General features: G+C 35.7%; 1 protein-coding gene across 2 annotated transcripts in view; it reads right to left on the minus strand.

The window, feature by feature from the left end:
- The window catches only part of LOC145686340 (F-box/LRR-repeat protein 4-like), a 110,442-nt gene that overhangs the window by 39,852 nt on the left and 52,033 nt on the right, over positions 1–18,557 (minus strand). For both annotated transcript variants that reach the window (XM_081759566.1, XM_081759565.1), the window contains exon 2: positions 13,140–13,322. In XM_081759566.1, the coding sequence (XP_081615692.1) occupies positions 13,140–13,267 (128 nt within the window). In that variant the 5' untranslated portion in view covers positions 13,268–13,322. The remainder of the gene's footprint in view (positions 1–13,139; positions 13,323–18,557) is intronic.

The raw sequence follows: 18,557 nt of genomic DNA on the forward strand, positions 1-18,557 counted from the left end.
GGATGACAAACTAAAATGATCTAGAGAAGAAAAAAGATGTCGTTTAAAGTTAAATAGCCTCTAAAATTGCCCTCAAATACTACATTCTTCATGTTAGCTTTAATTCGTAAAACATGTGCTCCATCCATCTTGATGGTGAATTTCAGAGCGAAATATCGCATTTAGGTCATGGAATTCTTATCTAACTATAGAATATACTATAAGAAAGCTATTTAGATAGAAAAATCATGAAAATGAAAAAAGCCAACCAAAATTCTAGGTTTTTTTTTCCAAAAAAGCCGGCTTTTTATGTAAAAAAAACCATCGATTCAAAAAGGCCGGCTTTTTTGCATCTCTATTTTATAGGTTTAGTGACCGTAAATAATGATAATTGTTCCACACCTACGTAAAAATGTGTGTATTCGTCACTCTGTGATGGCCTAAGTTTGCCACATATATCTATGGTCCAGCAGTCAAAGAGGTCACCTATTGGTACTCTTTGAACTCTGTCAAATGTTTTGCTGGCAACTCCGTTTAAAGTAGCCACAATCTAAGCATGAGTTAACTATGATGTATCCGATTTTTCAGATTCGGTATGTAATACTTGCTACGGATTAGGTAATCTGAAGTATCCAGGATGAACTAAAAAGTTAATGTGAAACTCCTTAAATACCGTATCGCGCAGTACCCTCGGTATGCATAAGGTGCAATGCTGTGTTGGTGAATACATGTTACAGTATAGTAAATTCTTTTTGAAAAGATATTGCTTTTGCCATGTTTTGTAGTTTTTATCGTCCTTATTTTCCGTTTGTAAGGTTCTCACTATTTTAGAGAAGGGATCATCCCTTTGGAGTTGCACAATGTCAGTGTTTCCAGTGTTTCCATCTAATGCCAAGAGATACCTTCGGTGTCAAGAAGTTCCATGTCTCGTTCATCAAAAGGCAAGGGGTTCCGACTCAATAGGTCAGACAGTGCGTTTTGAATAGACATTACGTGAACTATTGTAAAATCAAAGGATTATATCTGTTTCAACCACCTCGTAAGTTTAGGAGTTAATTGTCTTTAGTGCTAACACTCTTTACTATCCGTTACCAATGTAAAATGTTTACCCAGTAGATATTTCTTTCTTCATTAACGAGTAGAAAATTGCAAAGTACTAAATTGTGAATCCGCAGAGGTCTAATTCTTTGGGGATGACGAGCTGAGACGTAGCATACCGGATGATAATTTTTTTCGCCTACTTTCCTCTGAAAGAGACACGCCCCTATGCCTTCTGTCAAAGCATCCGCTGTTCTCACTTTTTCAAATGCCTCATCCATGTCAGAATTCCAGGTTAATGTTTTTGGATTGCCCCTAAGTGCTTTGTACAGTAATTCTAAAGTTAGGGAAATGTATGGAAAAAACTTACGAAAAAAATTTACACTTGCTAGCCAACTACGTAGTTGTTTTATGGATTTAGGTTTTGGTATTTAGCAATGGCAGCGATTTTTTGAGGGTCAGGCCTAATTGTTCCGTTTTCAATTATGTGCCGTAGAAATTTAACTGAAGTGACCCCAACTTCAGATTTGTCAACATTAAATAAAAGTGAATGTTTTTCAGCAATTGCTAAGACTTGATCCAAGAGTTCCAATAAATGCGTGTATGAAGAAGAATAAAGAAAGAAGTCATCAACATATAGGGAGAAATTTTGAGCTGCTATATCGCGATAAATAGTGTGTACTATTCGTTGCAGGTTGAGCGTACTGGATTTATGTCCTTGCGGTTGCACCGTTAAGTTTAAATTGCGTGTGGGGCAAATGAAGATCCCGAACCGAAAATGCAGTGGCGTTGCGATCTTCAGGAGCCAGAGAACATTGATAGAAAAATTGTGCTAAGTCAAGATGAATGATCCAGTGAGCAGTCGATATGTTATCCAAAACGTCTGTCATGGGCTGTATTGGGTCTGGTAATGTTTGGCATTTGCTAAACAAAGTTCTGAGATCCAAAACTAGACGAATGTCCGATTTGCTGTTCAGTTTCAGCACTGCAATATTATTATTTCTATACTATTAGATGGTTGGAATATGCCCTGTTCGACAAATTGTATGATTTTTTTCTTTTACGAAAGACCTAAACCTATGTGGAATTGTAAACTGGGGCATAACAAAAGGTTTATCATCGATTAGGTCCAAGGAAATTTGAAAGGTTTTTATTTTACTAAAATCAGTTTTTGTCCATTTAAAGGTAGTGCCCGTTTTTCCAAAATTTCCAGCAATTGTTGTCTCTGGGATGGAAAAAGTGCGGGATTGACGTTGAATTTAGTGAGATCAAAGTGATCCTTAATTTTTTCCATCCTTTCCCTTCTATTTTGTTCCGCATGTTCTTCTGTCGGTTCAAACAGTTGCCTAACAGAGTATGCCTTGTAGGCACTAGGCTCTGTAGGGAAGATTGTGCCCGAGGCAACAGGTAGGCCCTTAAAAAAGTTTGATCATAGGGAGAGAGATTAATAACTGGTATTTGAAGGTTATTGATTGAGGTTGCCGTGTGAACCGTGTAACACCCTTTGAAATTGACATGTATAGGGAAATTTATGTAAAAATGCTGTGTTTGATTTTAGAGGAATTGTTAAGCGTAGCATGCCAAATTTGCAGGAATGGTTTGTGTTTTAAAAAGTTGAAAAACAAATTTGTTTTTTCTTAACTGCCTGAAAATTTGAAAGAAAACGAACCTCGTCAAATGTAGTTGATATGGGTTGCGCCCAAAATATGTGAAGCGTAGAGTGCCTGTTTCGTAGTCTAGTTTGGCTAAATGCTGTTTAAGGAATTGGTTTCCTAAAATGGTGGGGAATGACTGCAGGGGTGAAATGCGAAAACGAACCGAAAATGTACGTCCTGCTATTGTGATTGGTAATGTAACTGCGTGGTAAGGGTAAACGGGAGGTTAGATACACCATGAAGAACAGTGGCCAAAGGAAAAGGCCGCACTTTTTGAGGAACTAAATAACTCGGAATTAAATTGAGCTCTGCTCCTCAGTCAAGGATTATTAGTTGTTTTGAACCAATAGAGCCCTCAATGTAAGTTAAAAGTCTTTTAAAGATCAATGGGACATTCAACGCACACTGTTTACCAGACTGTTTATTATGTTCTTCCGTTATTATGTTAGAAGGAACATGAGTGCAGCGCTGAAGCTGTGTGCTCTTGTGCGGGTTTGATGGCTGTTGTGATTGTAAGTCATTGAGAGAAGGGTGAGTTGGAGATGAAGGAGGAGGATCCTCCTAAAAGTTTAACCGTTTTTGGCGGCTGCTCCGTTGAGGGTAACGAAGGTAAAGTTGGTACAAAAGGAGTGGGACACCTAGGTGTTTGGGACGTTGTAGGTAGTGGAAAAGGGAAGGGAGATGGGTATAGTGGAGGGTAAAACTGTGGATAAGGCATAGGATATATAGTAGCAAAGGCAGCCTCGTTATAGTTTGCTCCCTTCTGATTTCTCCCACCTTTTCTAAAAGGAGGACGACTTTTTTTATTAAATTTTTCTGAGGAGAGTTCTGATTGGTATTCTTAGAAGTTTGTTGTTGCTTTGGTGTTTGGCAAGAACAACATTTATGGTTGTGATCTGAAGATGGTGTGGAAGTAGGTGGGGATTGAGGTGGATTCTTATAATTCCGTTCCCTGCTGTGTGATCGTTACCTTGAACGATATGTTTGGTCTTCCGCCCACGGGAGGAATTACGGGAGTAGGAAGAAGGTGAACGATATGAGTATAGCTGCCTGTACTGCGGGTTACTATTTTCCTTGAATGCAACTGTATGTTGTACAGGTTGAGGATTAAGATGTGTGTTAAATTGGAATTGAACGGAATCTACACGAGAAATTACATTGTTTAAAGGGACTTGCTGGTTGGTTTGTGGTGGGGAGTTAAGGGTGGTGGTTAAGCTGGCTAGGTGCCGCTGGGCTAACCTGTCTGTCCTCTCCCTTGTGGCTGCTCGTTCTATAAGTTCATCAAATGACTTAATAGTCTTTCGAGAAAATTCTATAATAAAGTGAGGGAATAGTCCTGTAATCGAACCCAAAAAAAGTCATCAAAGGTGATCTAGTTGGGTAGACATGATTTTTTTTTTTTTTTTTTTGCATATAAATAATGGAGGAGTGATTCTGTAGGTTCTTGAACTCTTGATCTATATTTTTCAGCTGCTGAGAGAGGTAGATTGTTTGGCCCAAATTGCTTTAGGAATTTTTCTTTAAGTGTATTCCATGGCAGGGTGGAAAGTGAATCTGTACTTTTGTACCAACACAGACGAATGTCTGCAAGAAATAACGGGAAGATAGAACGCATTTTGTCTTCATTCCAACCTGCAATTTTGGCTGTGCGCTCAGTTAGTAATGAATAGGTCTGCTCGTTCTAAAGGGGCAGCCGAAAATATGCTGAGTGAGTTTGGATGAATTGGAATAGTAGTATCAACTGAATTTCCCTGTATGGGTGGGGAAGTAGCCGACAATGTTAGACCTGTGCCCTGAGTGTGGGGATTAACAGCAGACGGATTTGGGATGTTGGTCACGCGTGACCTACTAACTTGATTATGTGGAATAACACTGTTAATCTGGTGAGTGAAAGGCTGCGAGGTGGCAGCCTGTGCGGCTGGGAGGGTGGAATGTCACCAGGAATTAGTAAGCTCATTAGTAACAGACTGCATCTTGGTGATGTTTACACCTAATTTCTGCGATTGAACTGCACTACGCGTTAACGGCAGACGGAATCATTCAACCAAACATCAAAAATTTATAGAGATACTAAATTTATTAAAATAATTGCACTGAGAAAAACCATCAGCCTTCACCAAGAAATAGAAAAAAATATTAAACAAAAATAGAACCTGGTGTAAAAATATGTAAAAACTAGCTTAAAAAAAATTCTGATCTTTAGCATGTCGCCAGGGGAGCCATGATTAATAAAAACGGTTAATTAAATATCTAGAGTTAGGTATGACAGATGATTTCAGAAACCGTATCCCACGCTGTCGTATTAGAGCATGAGAGGCAGGTTCTGATCTCTTCTTTATAGAAGGAAAAGAACCCTAATTTACCTCAAGATGCTTAGTCACAATTTTATTTACACCATGTACATAATGCGATTATTTGCACAATATCTACGTTACAAGTTACTAATATGATTTTCGCTAGGAAACCAACTACGATGGCTCAGATTGTCTTTTTTAGCTGTTCTTTTTACTAGAGGAGGTAGCTAAACTTACCGGTAAATGTGGAAACCTCTCACCCAAAGTCCGTGGTTTCTTCCTTTCCACATGACTAACTCAAAATCACTCTTGACGTCTTGGCTGCCTCCGTGATTTTTCCTTTTTCATCTCTGTCCGCTTGAATCCCATTATATTGCCCAATTTTATCAGCCTTTTAACTTCACATTAAAGACTTGATGACTTTTTTTGCAATTAAAAAGTCTCATTATTTTCTATATCCATTGTCCCTTAGGAAACGTCGTTATAACCAAAAAACATATTAATGGTTCCTTTTTTCCTCATTAAATCTGTTTTCAACACAAAAGCAAATTGAAGCACATCAATATAAAGGCAGACATCTTAGGGAAAAATATATTTACTACAGTAATTAGGTTGTTCATTTATTGTGAGAAATTACGCAGTTTCTCGAACCTTTAAAACGGTACGATTTTGGAAATTAGTCTCCTAAATCGTACCTTAGAGTCGCGTAAATCATACCAGCATATCAGGAATTAAGAGTATGGAAAATGTGAAGAAGAACGTCAATGATATTGTTTATTATTGTCTTATTATTTTCTTACATTGATCATTGATTGATACAAATGTCTTAAAACCAACGAAGCATTTAAGTGTTAGAAGTACAAATAAGAGTAGGAAAAGTACGACCTTATAGACTACGCCTATGAAATAAAAATAAATATCCTACAGAATACGCACCTATAAAATGCAACATGGAAAAGGATATGTTTGCGCTTATCACGTGTGGTTATACGTAAAAAGAAAGATAACTAAGACCGTGTCACTTCTAAGTAAAATAAAAAAAAAAAAAAAAAAAAGAACAGGCTACTTGTTTGTGGGATCACACAATATTAACAAATAGACATATAGGGAAACCGTAGCTGCAGGCTAATACAACTAATGTTATATCAATATTTTTGTTTATGATTGCATTATTACTTTCTCGCATTTACTACCTCAAAACCAGTGAAACAGTTAAATGTTATAGAAATGTAGAGTTGTCTTAGACTTAAGTCAGGATGCCTCTTCATAAAAACATAGTACTTCTTTCCTGCTATCTTTTTGTTCTTAAAAGGATTGGAAAGATGTGGATTAGCTTCGAGGATTTCATAGGCAAGTTTCCGTACATCTGTAAGACTTAGACCAAAAAGTCATTCTTCAAATCTTATGATCTGGGAAACAAGTTCATCTTTTACCTCAGGAGGTAACGCTGTTTCTCTTCCATTTACGAACGCTGTGTGCCCCTTTTGACCTTATTCATAAGATGCCTCATAAAGGTTGGTTTAGGTATTCGATATTTACAACAACACTCATTAAATCCAATATTTCCAGCCCTAAATTCATTCAAAGCTTGTTGCATGTCTTGTGGGTCCCACTTTCCGTACTGTCTTTTTGGCATCTTGCACTGACTGCTGAAAACAGATAACGAAGATGATCATCACTACCCAAAGTCGCCCAAATCGTACCGGTACGATTTTAGCAACTTACTTAAGGTACGATTTAGGAAACTACGCTAATAAACCAAACATTCCGTATTATCACCAAATGTGACGTTGACCGTAACTAGTACCTATCTAAATATGTAGTGCACACTATGCATCAAACAACTATATTATTGGAAATAACTGCTATTTTCTTACCTGAAGAACAGATCTTACGAAGAGCTGCCAATTTCTTACATCAAATTGCTTGATTTTCTTTTTCACAACACAAAACGTGACAGCGTCCCTTCTAGACAATGAACCAACTGGTGAATTATGGTATTAATGAGTAGCTTCCAAGAAACTCATCAGGTGGCAGGCGGTACTATGCGTCTTTCCGGAAAAGGTAGTGGTACGATTTGGGAGACGGTACGATTACGGCAACTTCACTCTATATATATGTTTTACGATATTACGACAAACTTATAAAGGTAACAACAACAAACATTGTTGTATCTACATTGATGTACTCTTTCAGGAATGTATCATTAAAGGTATTTTTCTTTATATCTTTGTGTAGACAAATTTTGTAATTCATAACGAATTAAATGCTACAAGCTCATGGGTACGAGTCATAGCAGTCAACAGGATTATTTAAGTTTTATTGGTATGTAATGTTAAGCTAACCTTATTTACAAGAAAGAGACAAAATTCTGGACCTGAATACAGTAGTTACATTATTATATTTATTTCCTGAATATTGTTAGGTAGCGTAATTGTTAAATGAGATCTACTGTCAAAATTATATAATTGCCACTTCACGACGTTATTTTTCTATCTTTTAAATTTAAAATATCAAGTTAAACTTCACTGCACCCAGACACCCTATTGCCTAGATACCCAGTAGCATTGGTTACAGTGATAATTTTGAATCCGCTTCTCTTATTATCTCTAGCATCATAAATAATTAACTGATCGAACCTGTGTGAAAAATTAAACTTAATTTTTATTATCAACAATTATCTTTTTTAAGTACATTTTCCAAATTAGACGAAGTTCTTTTCTCTTTTTCCATAAGTGATCTATAATGGAAGAAAGAACGATATCAAGTCTGTAAGATGAATTTTAATATTATATATAAATTTATGAATAGAAATTATGCTCCATCTTTCACACTGTGCGATCAGTTAGTTATTTTTACATGTCAGTGATAAAGAAAAAAGCAGATTCAAAATTACCAATGTTACCAACGCTACTAGTTATGTGGGGCGTGTACTAAAGATCGGAGGGGGTACGGACTATGTGAACCCCGTGAGTTTGTGGAAACACACTACATTATTTAAAAAAGTTACGAAGTCCGTTGAGTCCAGACACAGTAAACCTCGTGGATGCGCTTCTATGCAGCCTTATCTTTTCGTTTAAATGCACTTGAAATAACTGTAGCCCAGCGTTCAAAATGGTTGTCAACTTCGTTGATATTCCGGTGACAATTGGTTGGTTGAAATCTTCTGACGCAAAACGTACATCATCAAAATGTTATCAACCGTTGAATTTTGTGGTCATAACTAAAAATCAATGGTTGGCCAACAATCATTTGGTTACTTGAGTGTATATATATATTGTAACTGATTCACGGTTCAATGACTTTTCACCCGAGTGTACAACGCATTTTAATCACCATTTATTTTTTCACAATGTTCCTTCTTTTCGGTGAGAAACACAAAAGTCAAAACATTATGAAATAATTTATTTTATTTTCTCATATTGCAACGGACAATGCACTATTTTATTCAAGAAATAAACGAGGTGTCCTATTGATTAAAACATATATCTCTATGTATAAAAGAAGTCTTGAGTGAATGACTGAGTGATCAATGTCCAGGCCAAACCGCTTACGCCAGAAACTTTAAATTTGGACAGTGTATAGGATTTTTGACGTCAGTCGCCCCTAATGAAGGTTTACAGAAATTCGATGAGGAAAAGGAAGTTATATCAGTGGAAGTTATTATTATACTAAAGTGTCCCTATATTGGGGTACACGGCTCCTGAACATTGGGGTACACGGCGTGTTATCATCTCCATGATATTCAAATATATCCTCAATATAATTAGTCAGGTTTCTAGCTCAACAAGCCACTATCGCACTTCACATCTCTCAACAACTGGCGTTTCATGGTTGAATGAACTTTCTCCTTTTCCTGAAACCAGAATTGCAACCTTCTGTCTTAAGATAAAAAATTTTAAATCTAAATATTTAACAGAATAAGGAGGTATCACTAATAAGTTTAATTTCGAGAGTACACTAAGTAATACGAAGTACATATTAGGTGATTCTGCTTATATTTTATAAATAAATATTTAAATCCAATAACCTAAGAATAATGTGTAATACAAATTTTTATATAAAAAATATGCAGGAAAGGTAATTTCCTGTTGGGGCTGTTTTTTTTCTCTCTCTCTAATACGGCGTGCGATTTCATTGATACTTCCTTCAACTTGTAGAAATAACTCTGTTTGAGGTTGCAATACATCAAGTTGACGTGAGGTAAAAGTGGTAAATTCTACCCCATGCTGCACGTTTGAACATGTTCATAAAAATAATTTTCCAGTGAAACCTACCGAATAAATTAATCGATTTTATTAAAATATGCGTAAATTTATCTTCTTTATCGCATTCAAACAAACCTCACTTTCTGCGATTAAAAATAGAAGGATAAACGGGAACAAATACCCCAGACTTTTGGATTTCCATATTTAAAATAATATAATAAGAAAATAATTTTCTGTGAAGACGTTCGCCAAAATTGCTAGATTTTGACATAATAAAGCGTATAGTTTGTTTATGGCTTAACAAATATCCCAATGCATGCAGTTAAAATAGATCAAGACCCCCTTATTCTCCCGATATTTTGAAAGTTATTTCCATGATAACTTTCGTGGAAAGTATTCGCTTTTGAAAAACGTAGTATATTTTATATATATAAAAAAATCTACGTTTAGTCTTCGTTTAAACGAAACTAATAACTGACAAAGGGAGTGTATTAACTCTGCACTTGATATTTAGTTAATGAAGTGAATGATGACAAAGGGAAGTATATTTCCCCTGCAATTGTTAACTTTTAAGCACGCCAATGTAATGGTAATAATTTATACACTACCATTACACTGCCAGTCCTAAGACTGGATAATGTGTGAAGGGAAGTTGATATTCGCCTCGAGGTTGTAGCCTACTTAGTAGGACCTACTAGTAGACACCATATAATTTATCGTAACATTTTATAAATGTCAATATCGCATGTCATAAATTCTCGTGCATATTCTACCCAGCAGTATTTTGCCTAGCATGTGCAAACAAACTGAATAATCTCTTGAAGAAACATTCAAATTTAAGGCGCCAACTCCTGGAAATCCCCTCCTAAAAGCAGAGGGCTTTAAAATGCTAAAATACACGCGAATATTAATCTAGCAAACAATAGGAAATATTTTTCATAATAATAATATAATAATAATAATAATAATAATAATAATAATAATAATAATAATAATAATAATAATAATAATAATTATTATTATTATTATTATTATTATTATTATTATTATTATTATTATTATTATTATTATTATTATTATTATTATTATTATAAGCATCGCCGATTCTCTTCTGACATAGTCTTTTTTCTACTTTAACGTCCCATGATTATGCTTTGAGGCAGTGGCATAGCGAGGAGGGCTCATCCAGCTCGACCCTCCCCTTAGTGCCGTAATATCGAATATGATTTTGACCACATGCAGTATTCTTATTTGTGATTCCGATATTTTGATTTTTCAAAAATACAATTTATCATCACAAAATGAATGTTAAAGTCATGTTCAAAAGAATACCTTCTTCATTTTTGATTGATTTCAAACTCAAGGAAATCTTGGTAACTTGCGGGCATCAGAAATAATATACTACAATGCACATATTGCACTTTTTTTTTTTTTTTTTTTTTTTTTTTAACGAAAGTTACTATTGACGAGACTTTCAAGTGCCAGCGGGATAACATATCTATGAGTAGTTTAAATTGCAAGCAATATATATACTACGTTGTTCAAAAGCGAATACTTTCCACGAAAGTTATCGTGGAAATAACTTTCAGAATATCGGGAGAATAAGGGAGTCTTGATCTATTTTAACTGCATGCATTGGGATGTTTGTTAAGCCATAAACAAACTATACGCTTTATTATGTCAAAATCTAGCAATTTTGGCGAACGTCTTCACAGAAAATTATTTTCTTATTATATTATTTAAAACATGGAAATCCAAAAGTCTGGGGTATTTGTTCCCGTTTATCCTTCTATTTTCAATCGCAGAAAGTGAGGATTGTTTGAATGCGATAAAATAGATAAATGTACACATATTTTAATAAAATCGAATAATTTATTCGGTAGGTTTCACTGGAAAATTATTTTTATGAGCATGTTCAAACGTGCAACATGGGGTAGAATTTACCCCTTTTACCTCACGTCAACTTGATGTATTGCAACCCCAAACAGAGTTATTTCTACAAGTTGAAGGAAGTATCAATAAAATCGCACGCCGTATTAGAGAGAAAAAAAAGCAGCTCCAAAAGGAAATTACCTTTCCTGAATATTTTTTACATAAGAATTAGTTTTACACATTAAATATTAAAATTTTAAATATTAAATATTAAATATTTATTTGTGAAATATAAGCAGAATCACCTGAGTCGCTTTTGATAAAACTGATTCACGTTTGAGAAGATAGTCCAGAACGATGTCACTCGCAAGACTTAACTACCATTCCTAAGTCTTATAAAAGCCTTAAGTTTCAAGTCTTGTCTCCTATCATTACTAGGAAGTTAATAATAAGATTATGTGCGACTAGCAGCGTTCACCCCGCTTCGCTGCGGTCACCCCGGAACGCAATAAACTTTGTTACTTAGATAATTTTTACTTTTTCGCTTTCAAGTGATATGATAAAAACCATAGAAGATTGCAGTAAATGTTAACATTATATCGCCTCTCATTTATGTTAACCCGCCCCGCTTCGCTGCGGTCACCCCGGAACGCAATAAACTTTGTTACTTAGATAATTTTTACTTTTTCGCTTTCAAGTGTGCAGTAAATGTTAACATTATAGCGCCTGTCATTTATGTTAACCCGCCGAGTCACACGGTCATGCGGGTTGCATATAAATACGTTTATTTTTACCTATGATGAACTAATAACAAAGGATTTGTACGTATGGACACCTGAATGGTCAATTATCTCAAGACACTGGTAATTGAAAATTAAAGTGATATGATAAAAACCATCTAGGGTCCAAATCCTAACAACCCCCCAAAAATGAAAGAAATTGGTTCAGCCGTATTAGCGTGATGAGCGGACAAAGGATTTTGTACGTTCTCTTTTATATATATAGATGTACTTCGTATTACTTAGTGTACTCTCGAAATTAAACTTATTAGTGATACCTCCTTATTCTGTTAAATATTTAGATTTAAAATTTTTTATCTTAAAACAGAAGGTTGCAATGCTCATTTCATGAAAAAGAGAAAGTTCATTCAACCTTGAAACGCCAGTTGTTGAGAGATGCGAAGTGCGACAGTGGCTTGCCGAGCTAGATACCTGACTAATTATTGAGAATGGATTTGAACATCATGGAGAGGATAACACGTCCCGTTCAGGAGCCGTTTACTTCTATTTTGGAATCTCTGAGGGTTAGAGATACGAAATTCGATATTTATAAAAATTAGACATATGTCTCAGTGTTTTTCTTTTTTTCATACAGTATATGACATGAAAGGGAAAGAAAAGATGTGACGAGGAAAAAGTTGTGGAAATTACAGTTGTTTTAAAAAAGATGTCTATATTTCGGAGTCTCTTTCGGTTAAATACACGAAACTGAGTATTTGGTCTGGTCATTTAAAATAATTAGACACCTGTTTAATCGTTTATATATCTATCTATCTACCTATATATATATTTGATGTAGAAAAGTAGGAAAGATGGTGGGTAGTAAAGGGGCATAGAATTACTATAATAAGAGTCCATAAGTTCAAATTTCTTAAGGTTATAGGAATAAAATTCTGTTCGACTTCTCATTTAATATAAGAGACTTTTTCTTTTTGACCTAGGAGAAAAGAATGGGATGGGCAAGAGAAAAGGGACGGAACTACAGTTACTATAAGATGTGGGAAGAAAGAAAGATCGTTAATGGTATAGGAGTCGGTTGGAAAAATACGTTAGTAGTATAGGGGACTAGACTGAAAGGTCACACTAATTTGGTTTTACACCAAATGTTCCTTCTGCGTCAGAAGCGTACTACGCTGAAAATTATTCCATAATTTTGTGAAGTGCCCGAGAGAATCTTCTCACACGTTGATCAAACCTTGATATTGAAAACGGATTGTGAAGTAACGTCCAATAAATTAACGGCGGTACAACATGTATGTAAATATACCTTTGGACGAACTCTCTTGAAAAACTAGTTTTATTATTAATACTTACTCATGTACACTCATCAAATCTTTGGGATGAAGATATTCAAGTATCATTAAAAGAATGTCATCCGACAACCTAAGTAAATGTGGAGGCGATGATAAGTTTGTTAAATTTCCTTGTCCTACTGCCTGCATTCTTCTTTCAATACACTATATGTTCATTCCTTCACATGGATTCACGCGCTACTTCCTAGGGGAAAAACAGAAATATTAGGAAATACAATACTCTACGTGAGACTGCACTGAAATTTCTAAATCACAATTCAACAAAAATGAACCAAAGAATATATTACAATTAATTATGACAGGGTATGCATTTCATTTATATTACTTTCTACAGAAGGCTGTTCCACGTACTGTACATGTGACCAAACCCGTTTCTTTCCCCCTGAGTGCAGATAAACTCGTCCGACCGTGGTCAGGTGAGTCTGTGTGTATATTGTGTATGTATGGCTTGCTTTACGCTGATATAGACCGCCACTCTACAATTTTTCGAATTTAGCATTTCTATGATATTGGACAGCCCCAGCTCTAAAACAATAGACTCTTCTCAATAGGCCGACATGGGCTTTTTTTCTGATTTTGATGTAAGGAACCACCTTCTACAGTTTGTCGGTATAGTTCATTAACAACCTGTACATATGATATACAGATAGATGAAAGTCAAAACCTAGCATAATGGGTAATAAGCGATGATTCAAGTCTGTAAAAAAGGTAGTTGCACACAAACGGAGTACTTCCGAAGTCATGTTTTTGTGATTTGGAGTAGGGATGGCCACAAAGATCCGGTTCCGGCGGAACCGGTTCTCGGAGATCCGGTTTTCAGAACCGATTCCAGACCTGGATCCCAAAACCCTGTTCCAGAACCGGATCTTAGGAACCGGTTCCAGACCTGAATCAGAAAACCCGGTTCCACAACCGGATCTTAGGAACCGGTTCCAGACCTGGATCCGAAAGCCCTCAAAGACCCGTAAAGGAGGCACAAAGTTCATCTTCAAAACACTGCAAAGAGGACCATGCGCTTGTGCCTCCAGAAGAAAATTTGGTCCACCAGTGGGTGTTTAGCTAAATGAGTTGGCCAGTTTGCCTGTTTAGCCAATGAGTTTGCCAGTTACCCAGTTTATTTAGCCAAATGAGACAAGCGGCCGCCGCCTGGGCGCCTGCCTGTCGCTTCTAGCATTTCATCTACCATTTCATCTAGCACTGTTCACAGTCTGTCAGCAGCTCGGGTTTAGCGTAGGGATGGTCACAAAGTTTCGGTTCCAGCGGAACAGGTTTCGCGAGGAACCGGTTCTTGAAGATCCGGTTTTCAGAACCGGTTCCAGACTTGGATCCGAAAACCCGGTTCCAGACCTGGATCCGAAAAACCGGTTCCGGAACCGGATCTTCTAGGACCAGATACCCGAAAACCGGTTCTGGCCATCCCTAGTTTGGAGGTTAACGTCACGGAACTCTGTAGAAATGCTTATTTTAGCATGGGTTCGAATTTTATCTGCTAGATCTTTCTCGAAAGTAAAGAACCTACATTTTATTGCAAAGAATATTCATCTATCATGTACAGATGAAAGAAATTTATAAATACGTCACAGCTACGTAATACAGGGAATTAAACTAAATTGCAAATCCTTCTCGTTTTGCCTCTAACGTGCTCGCGGTTGCGGGTTCCATTCTCGGTGGGAGAGCACAAAAAATTAAATTTCACAAGCAGTTACTTTAATCATCCATTTCCTATAGTCTAAAGAGCGTAACTATGGGCCGTTAAACTAAAAGTAAAATTTACTTTTTATTTTATTTATTTTTGTCTGTAATATATAGTCTTGAACAAAAAGCAATATTATGAAAAGATGTTAATCAAAGAAACTACTTACTCACTTACTTAGTATTTTGAACAGCTGTTTAGTATTTAGTTATATATATATGGGTGATTCTGAAATTAAGGGGAATTTTCAGTCCCTCTGATATTTCAGCCTCTAGATATGCAATATTAAAGTAACAACGTTATTATTAAATAAAAAAATAATTAGTACTTTGTGTTCCCAGAGTTTATTTTAACATTTATTTTATTTTTCTGCTTTTAAAAAAGCGAAAAATATGTGAAATGTAACCTCCGTGGAGTGTCCCCACCAGCATTTTTCAACATTAACAGAAGAGAAAAACATGTTTTCACTAGAAAATTCGTGAAAACTCCGCATAAGTTACTACTGTAAGACATAAATAATGAAACTACTTAGCAAGAAATTAAATTTTAAGGTCATTTTCATGGCCTATTTAATGCGAAAACATTGTCCCTGAGTTGTGAGGTAACCTCCATGGATTACTTTTAAAATTACCAGAAACTCTACTAGGAAGCAACACTGTCCAGTCTCTAGATCTGAAAGTGAAGCTCAGAGTAGCCATTTTGTGAGTGATATGTTGATAAGTGTGTGTGCAGTATTGTGTTCGTGAAAAATCTTCACATCTTGTGGAAAATAGGTGCGTACTCTTTGATCTTGTAACCTCCATGTATTTGCTAGTTTTATTATTAAAAATGTTGAAAATGTTTTTTCAATTGATTATTGTTAAAATAGCAGTTTTCCTACTAAAAACGAAGTCATTGCATATATAGTCTTCTAGCTTTGAATATCAGACTGTCTGAAGTGCACTTTTGTAAACTCCATGGTTTGTATCTAGCATGGAGGTTACACGTGATCCATGGAGGTTACCATAATGAGCATTTCATGATATTATTATAAAAAATAGTTATATATTTGAGTTACTATGAGCTTCTTATTGAAATGCTACCTATTAGAGCTACCCGGAGGAAAAATTCCAAAAATTCCATCATATGTTTGCTAAACATGCTACTATAATATAAATTACATGTTGTCTTCAATAATATATGATTTGGTTGATGAATATTGAATTAAAATTTAATTAAATGTTATACATGAGTAAAAATTTCCAAATAGAACATCTGTACCATTTGTTGTTGCTTATCTCTTTGAACAAAAGCACTAAATGTTTGAAGTTAGGTGTTAGGATGTGCACTTTGTAGAGTGCAAGCTAATAAAAACAGGTTTGTTGCTGATTAAACTTGGCTTATTAAAATTATTGATTTACTTTTTTATTTTATAGAGAGAATGGCACCAAGAAAAAAGAATGGTAGTGAAAACGTAACAATGGAATCAAATAAAAGCGTTCACTGTAGAGAGAAAAAGCCAAGTAAGGTATCAGAAGTAGGAAAATGAAAAGAGAATCAGAAAGACGAAGAAGAGAAAGAATAAAAGCAGATCCTGTATTATGCGAAGAATTCAAAATAAAAGAGAGAAATAGATACAAAGCCAGAACTACAAGCGGGATGATTTTTAAAAATAGCAGACATGAGTAAACGAGAGAAAAGAGCCCAGAGGAAAAAATATGTGAAAAAGTTAGAAAGCATAAAGAAAAGAAGAAACGAAGAAAAGAAGGAAGCAGGAAATAAAATGCTGGAAGAGACAACTCCTTCTGACAGTGATAATGGTGGTAACAATTGAAATGTCTTAAGGAATGATATTGTTGGGCCTAATATTGACCGGGTAGAAACCAGCCAAAAGAAAAGTGGTGAGAAAATTGCAAAACGAAATAAAACTAACAAGGAGAAAGCAGACTTTATTAAATGAGCTTCGGAGTCATTTTTCGCGAAGTGCTAGTACATATTTAAAGTCTTAATATTACAAACTGGGAGAGCGCAACAGCCAAAAATAACGGAGAAAAAGCGTCTTGAAGTTTCCGACTCGCCGCATATATCGTACGACGCATACAGTTATCAAGTGACGGCGTGTCAGATTGAGGAACATCTACGACTCACGTGCAAAGGGTGCCGGGTTCGGTTTCCGCCCGAGTCAACTTTACTTTTTTTGCTTCAACCAATAAAGTAGCCATTTGTAGCTACAAGTAATCTATTAATTCTCCATATCTTTATAATGAATAAAACAATAGGTATGTTGAAATCAGCTGTAAAATCCTTCAATGTTCCATGCTAACTATCAACAAAATGTAATCTATTCCGTAAATATGTTGATATCACGAGTTATATTATGGTTGCCCCAGTCATTGTGTAAAAAATGTTCTTCACGCTTCGTGTTTACATCTGTTGACAGTGTGCGAACTATAACTGAAATGAGGGGGGCAATCTCCTTTGGTTATAGCTACCAAAGGGGATGGAAGTGCCGTCAAGTGACATGGGGAAGAAACACATTGGTATTCAATATGCGCAGACTAAGCTGCTTTCAATGTAATCCTGACACTAAATCCAGTCATTTTCATGAGGGACAGAACAACTCTGTTCCTGCTGCACAGAGAAAAATCCGTTCTCCGGACAGCGGTAACAAATATACAATATCCTCTTGCTTACTATAGAAATCAGAACGCAGCATACGTTATCCGCATGCTGCATAGGCACTGCCCTTAGATGTTACATCATGGCGTTGCAGGATGTCTGACATCTTACAGTTTTCCGTATATCACATGCATATACTTCTGTTACCTTCGTCAGCTATATGTTATATAGTCCATTTGTATGTGAGATCCTGACCGCCGACATTGTTTCATACGGAAAGTACGTATAAATGGAACACTTACACAGAAAATATTATAAAACATGCGTTTTCAGTTATACATCTGCTGTACATTAAGTCCAAAAACTACAGGAATTACGCATGTAACCTATCATTTTAAGTACGCCACCTACAATTTTTTTCTCAGTGTGTTTCAACCATAAAGTGTATTCTTTTATGTAACAGCATTTATGAACTGCTGCAACTTGATTTCAGATCTTCGTACTCTTACTCTAACCTAACGATGTTCAGAAGTTTCATTATAGTTACGTGTTAAAAGTTCCGTATTTTTACTTAACTACTGCACCCAGTACTAAATAAATCTCAACAAGCGTTTGTTATCAAGATGTGTAATCCGCCAGTGACAACGAAAACGATGCCAATTTTTGGGGGATATCGACAGAACTTACACAGCAAACTCTTTTGTTATGTTGAAATTATGTATACTACTCCAGAAACACCATCAGACATTACGTGGCCCTAAAATGTCTACTAACATCTCCGAATTTTTACAGAATAGAGGCAGAACTCATAATTGTGTTTCCCTCAAAAGCAAATAGAGCCACTGTGGATACTAAAGACATTGTTGCGGGATTGGAACAGCTTTTCTTGGAAAATAGAACATTCCGGTTTATGTTTACTGCAATTTTAGCTGTGTGCACAAATCTATATTAAGCATTCAATTCAAAATATTACATTGTCTTACATTTTACCAGTGAATAAAACTTAAATATATCTTCACTGAGTATGTTTTGTAACCTCCGTGGATATTAATGTAACCACCGTGTTTGCCAAAATAATAAATTACCATTTTTTTCAAAAAATATATTTTCTTGACCTCATCCACTGTA

This window comes from Thermobia domestica, chromosome 5, assembly GCF_964235325.1.
Source record: "Thermobia domestica chromosome 5, izTheDome1.hap1.1, whole genome shotgun sequence".
Lineage (NCBI taxonomy): Eukaryota > Metazoa > Arthropoda > Insecta > Zygentoma > Lepismatidae > Thermobia > Thermobia domestica.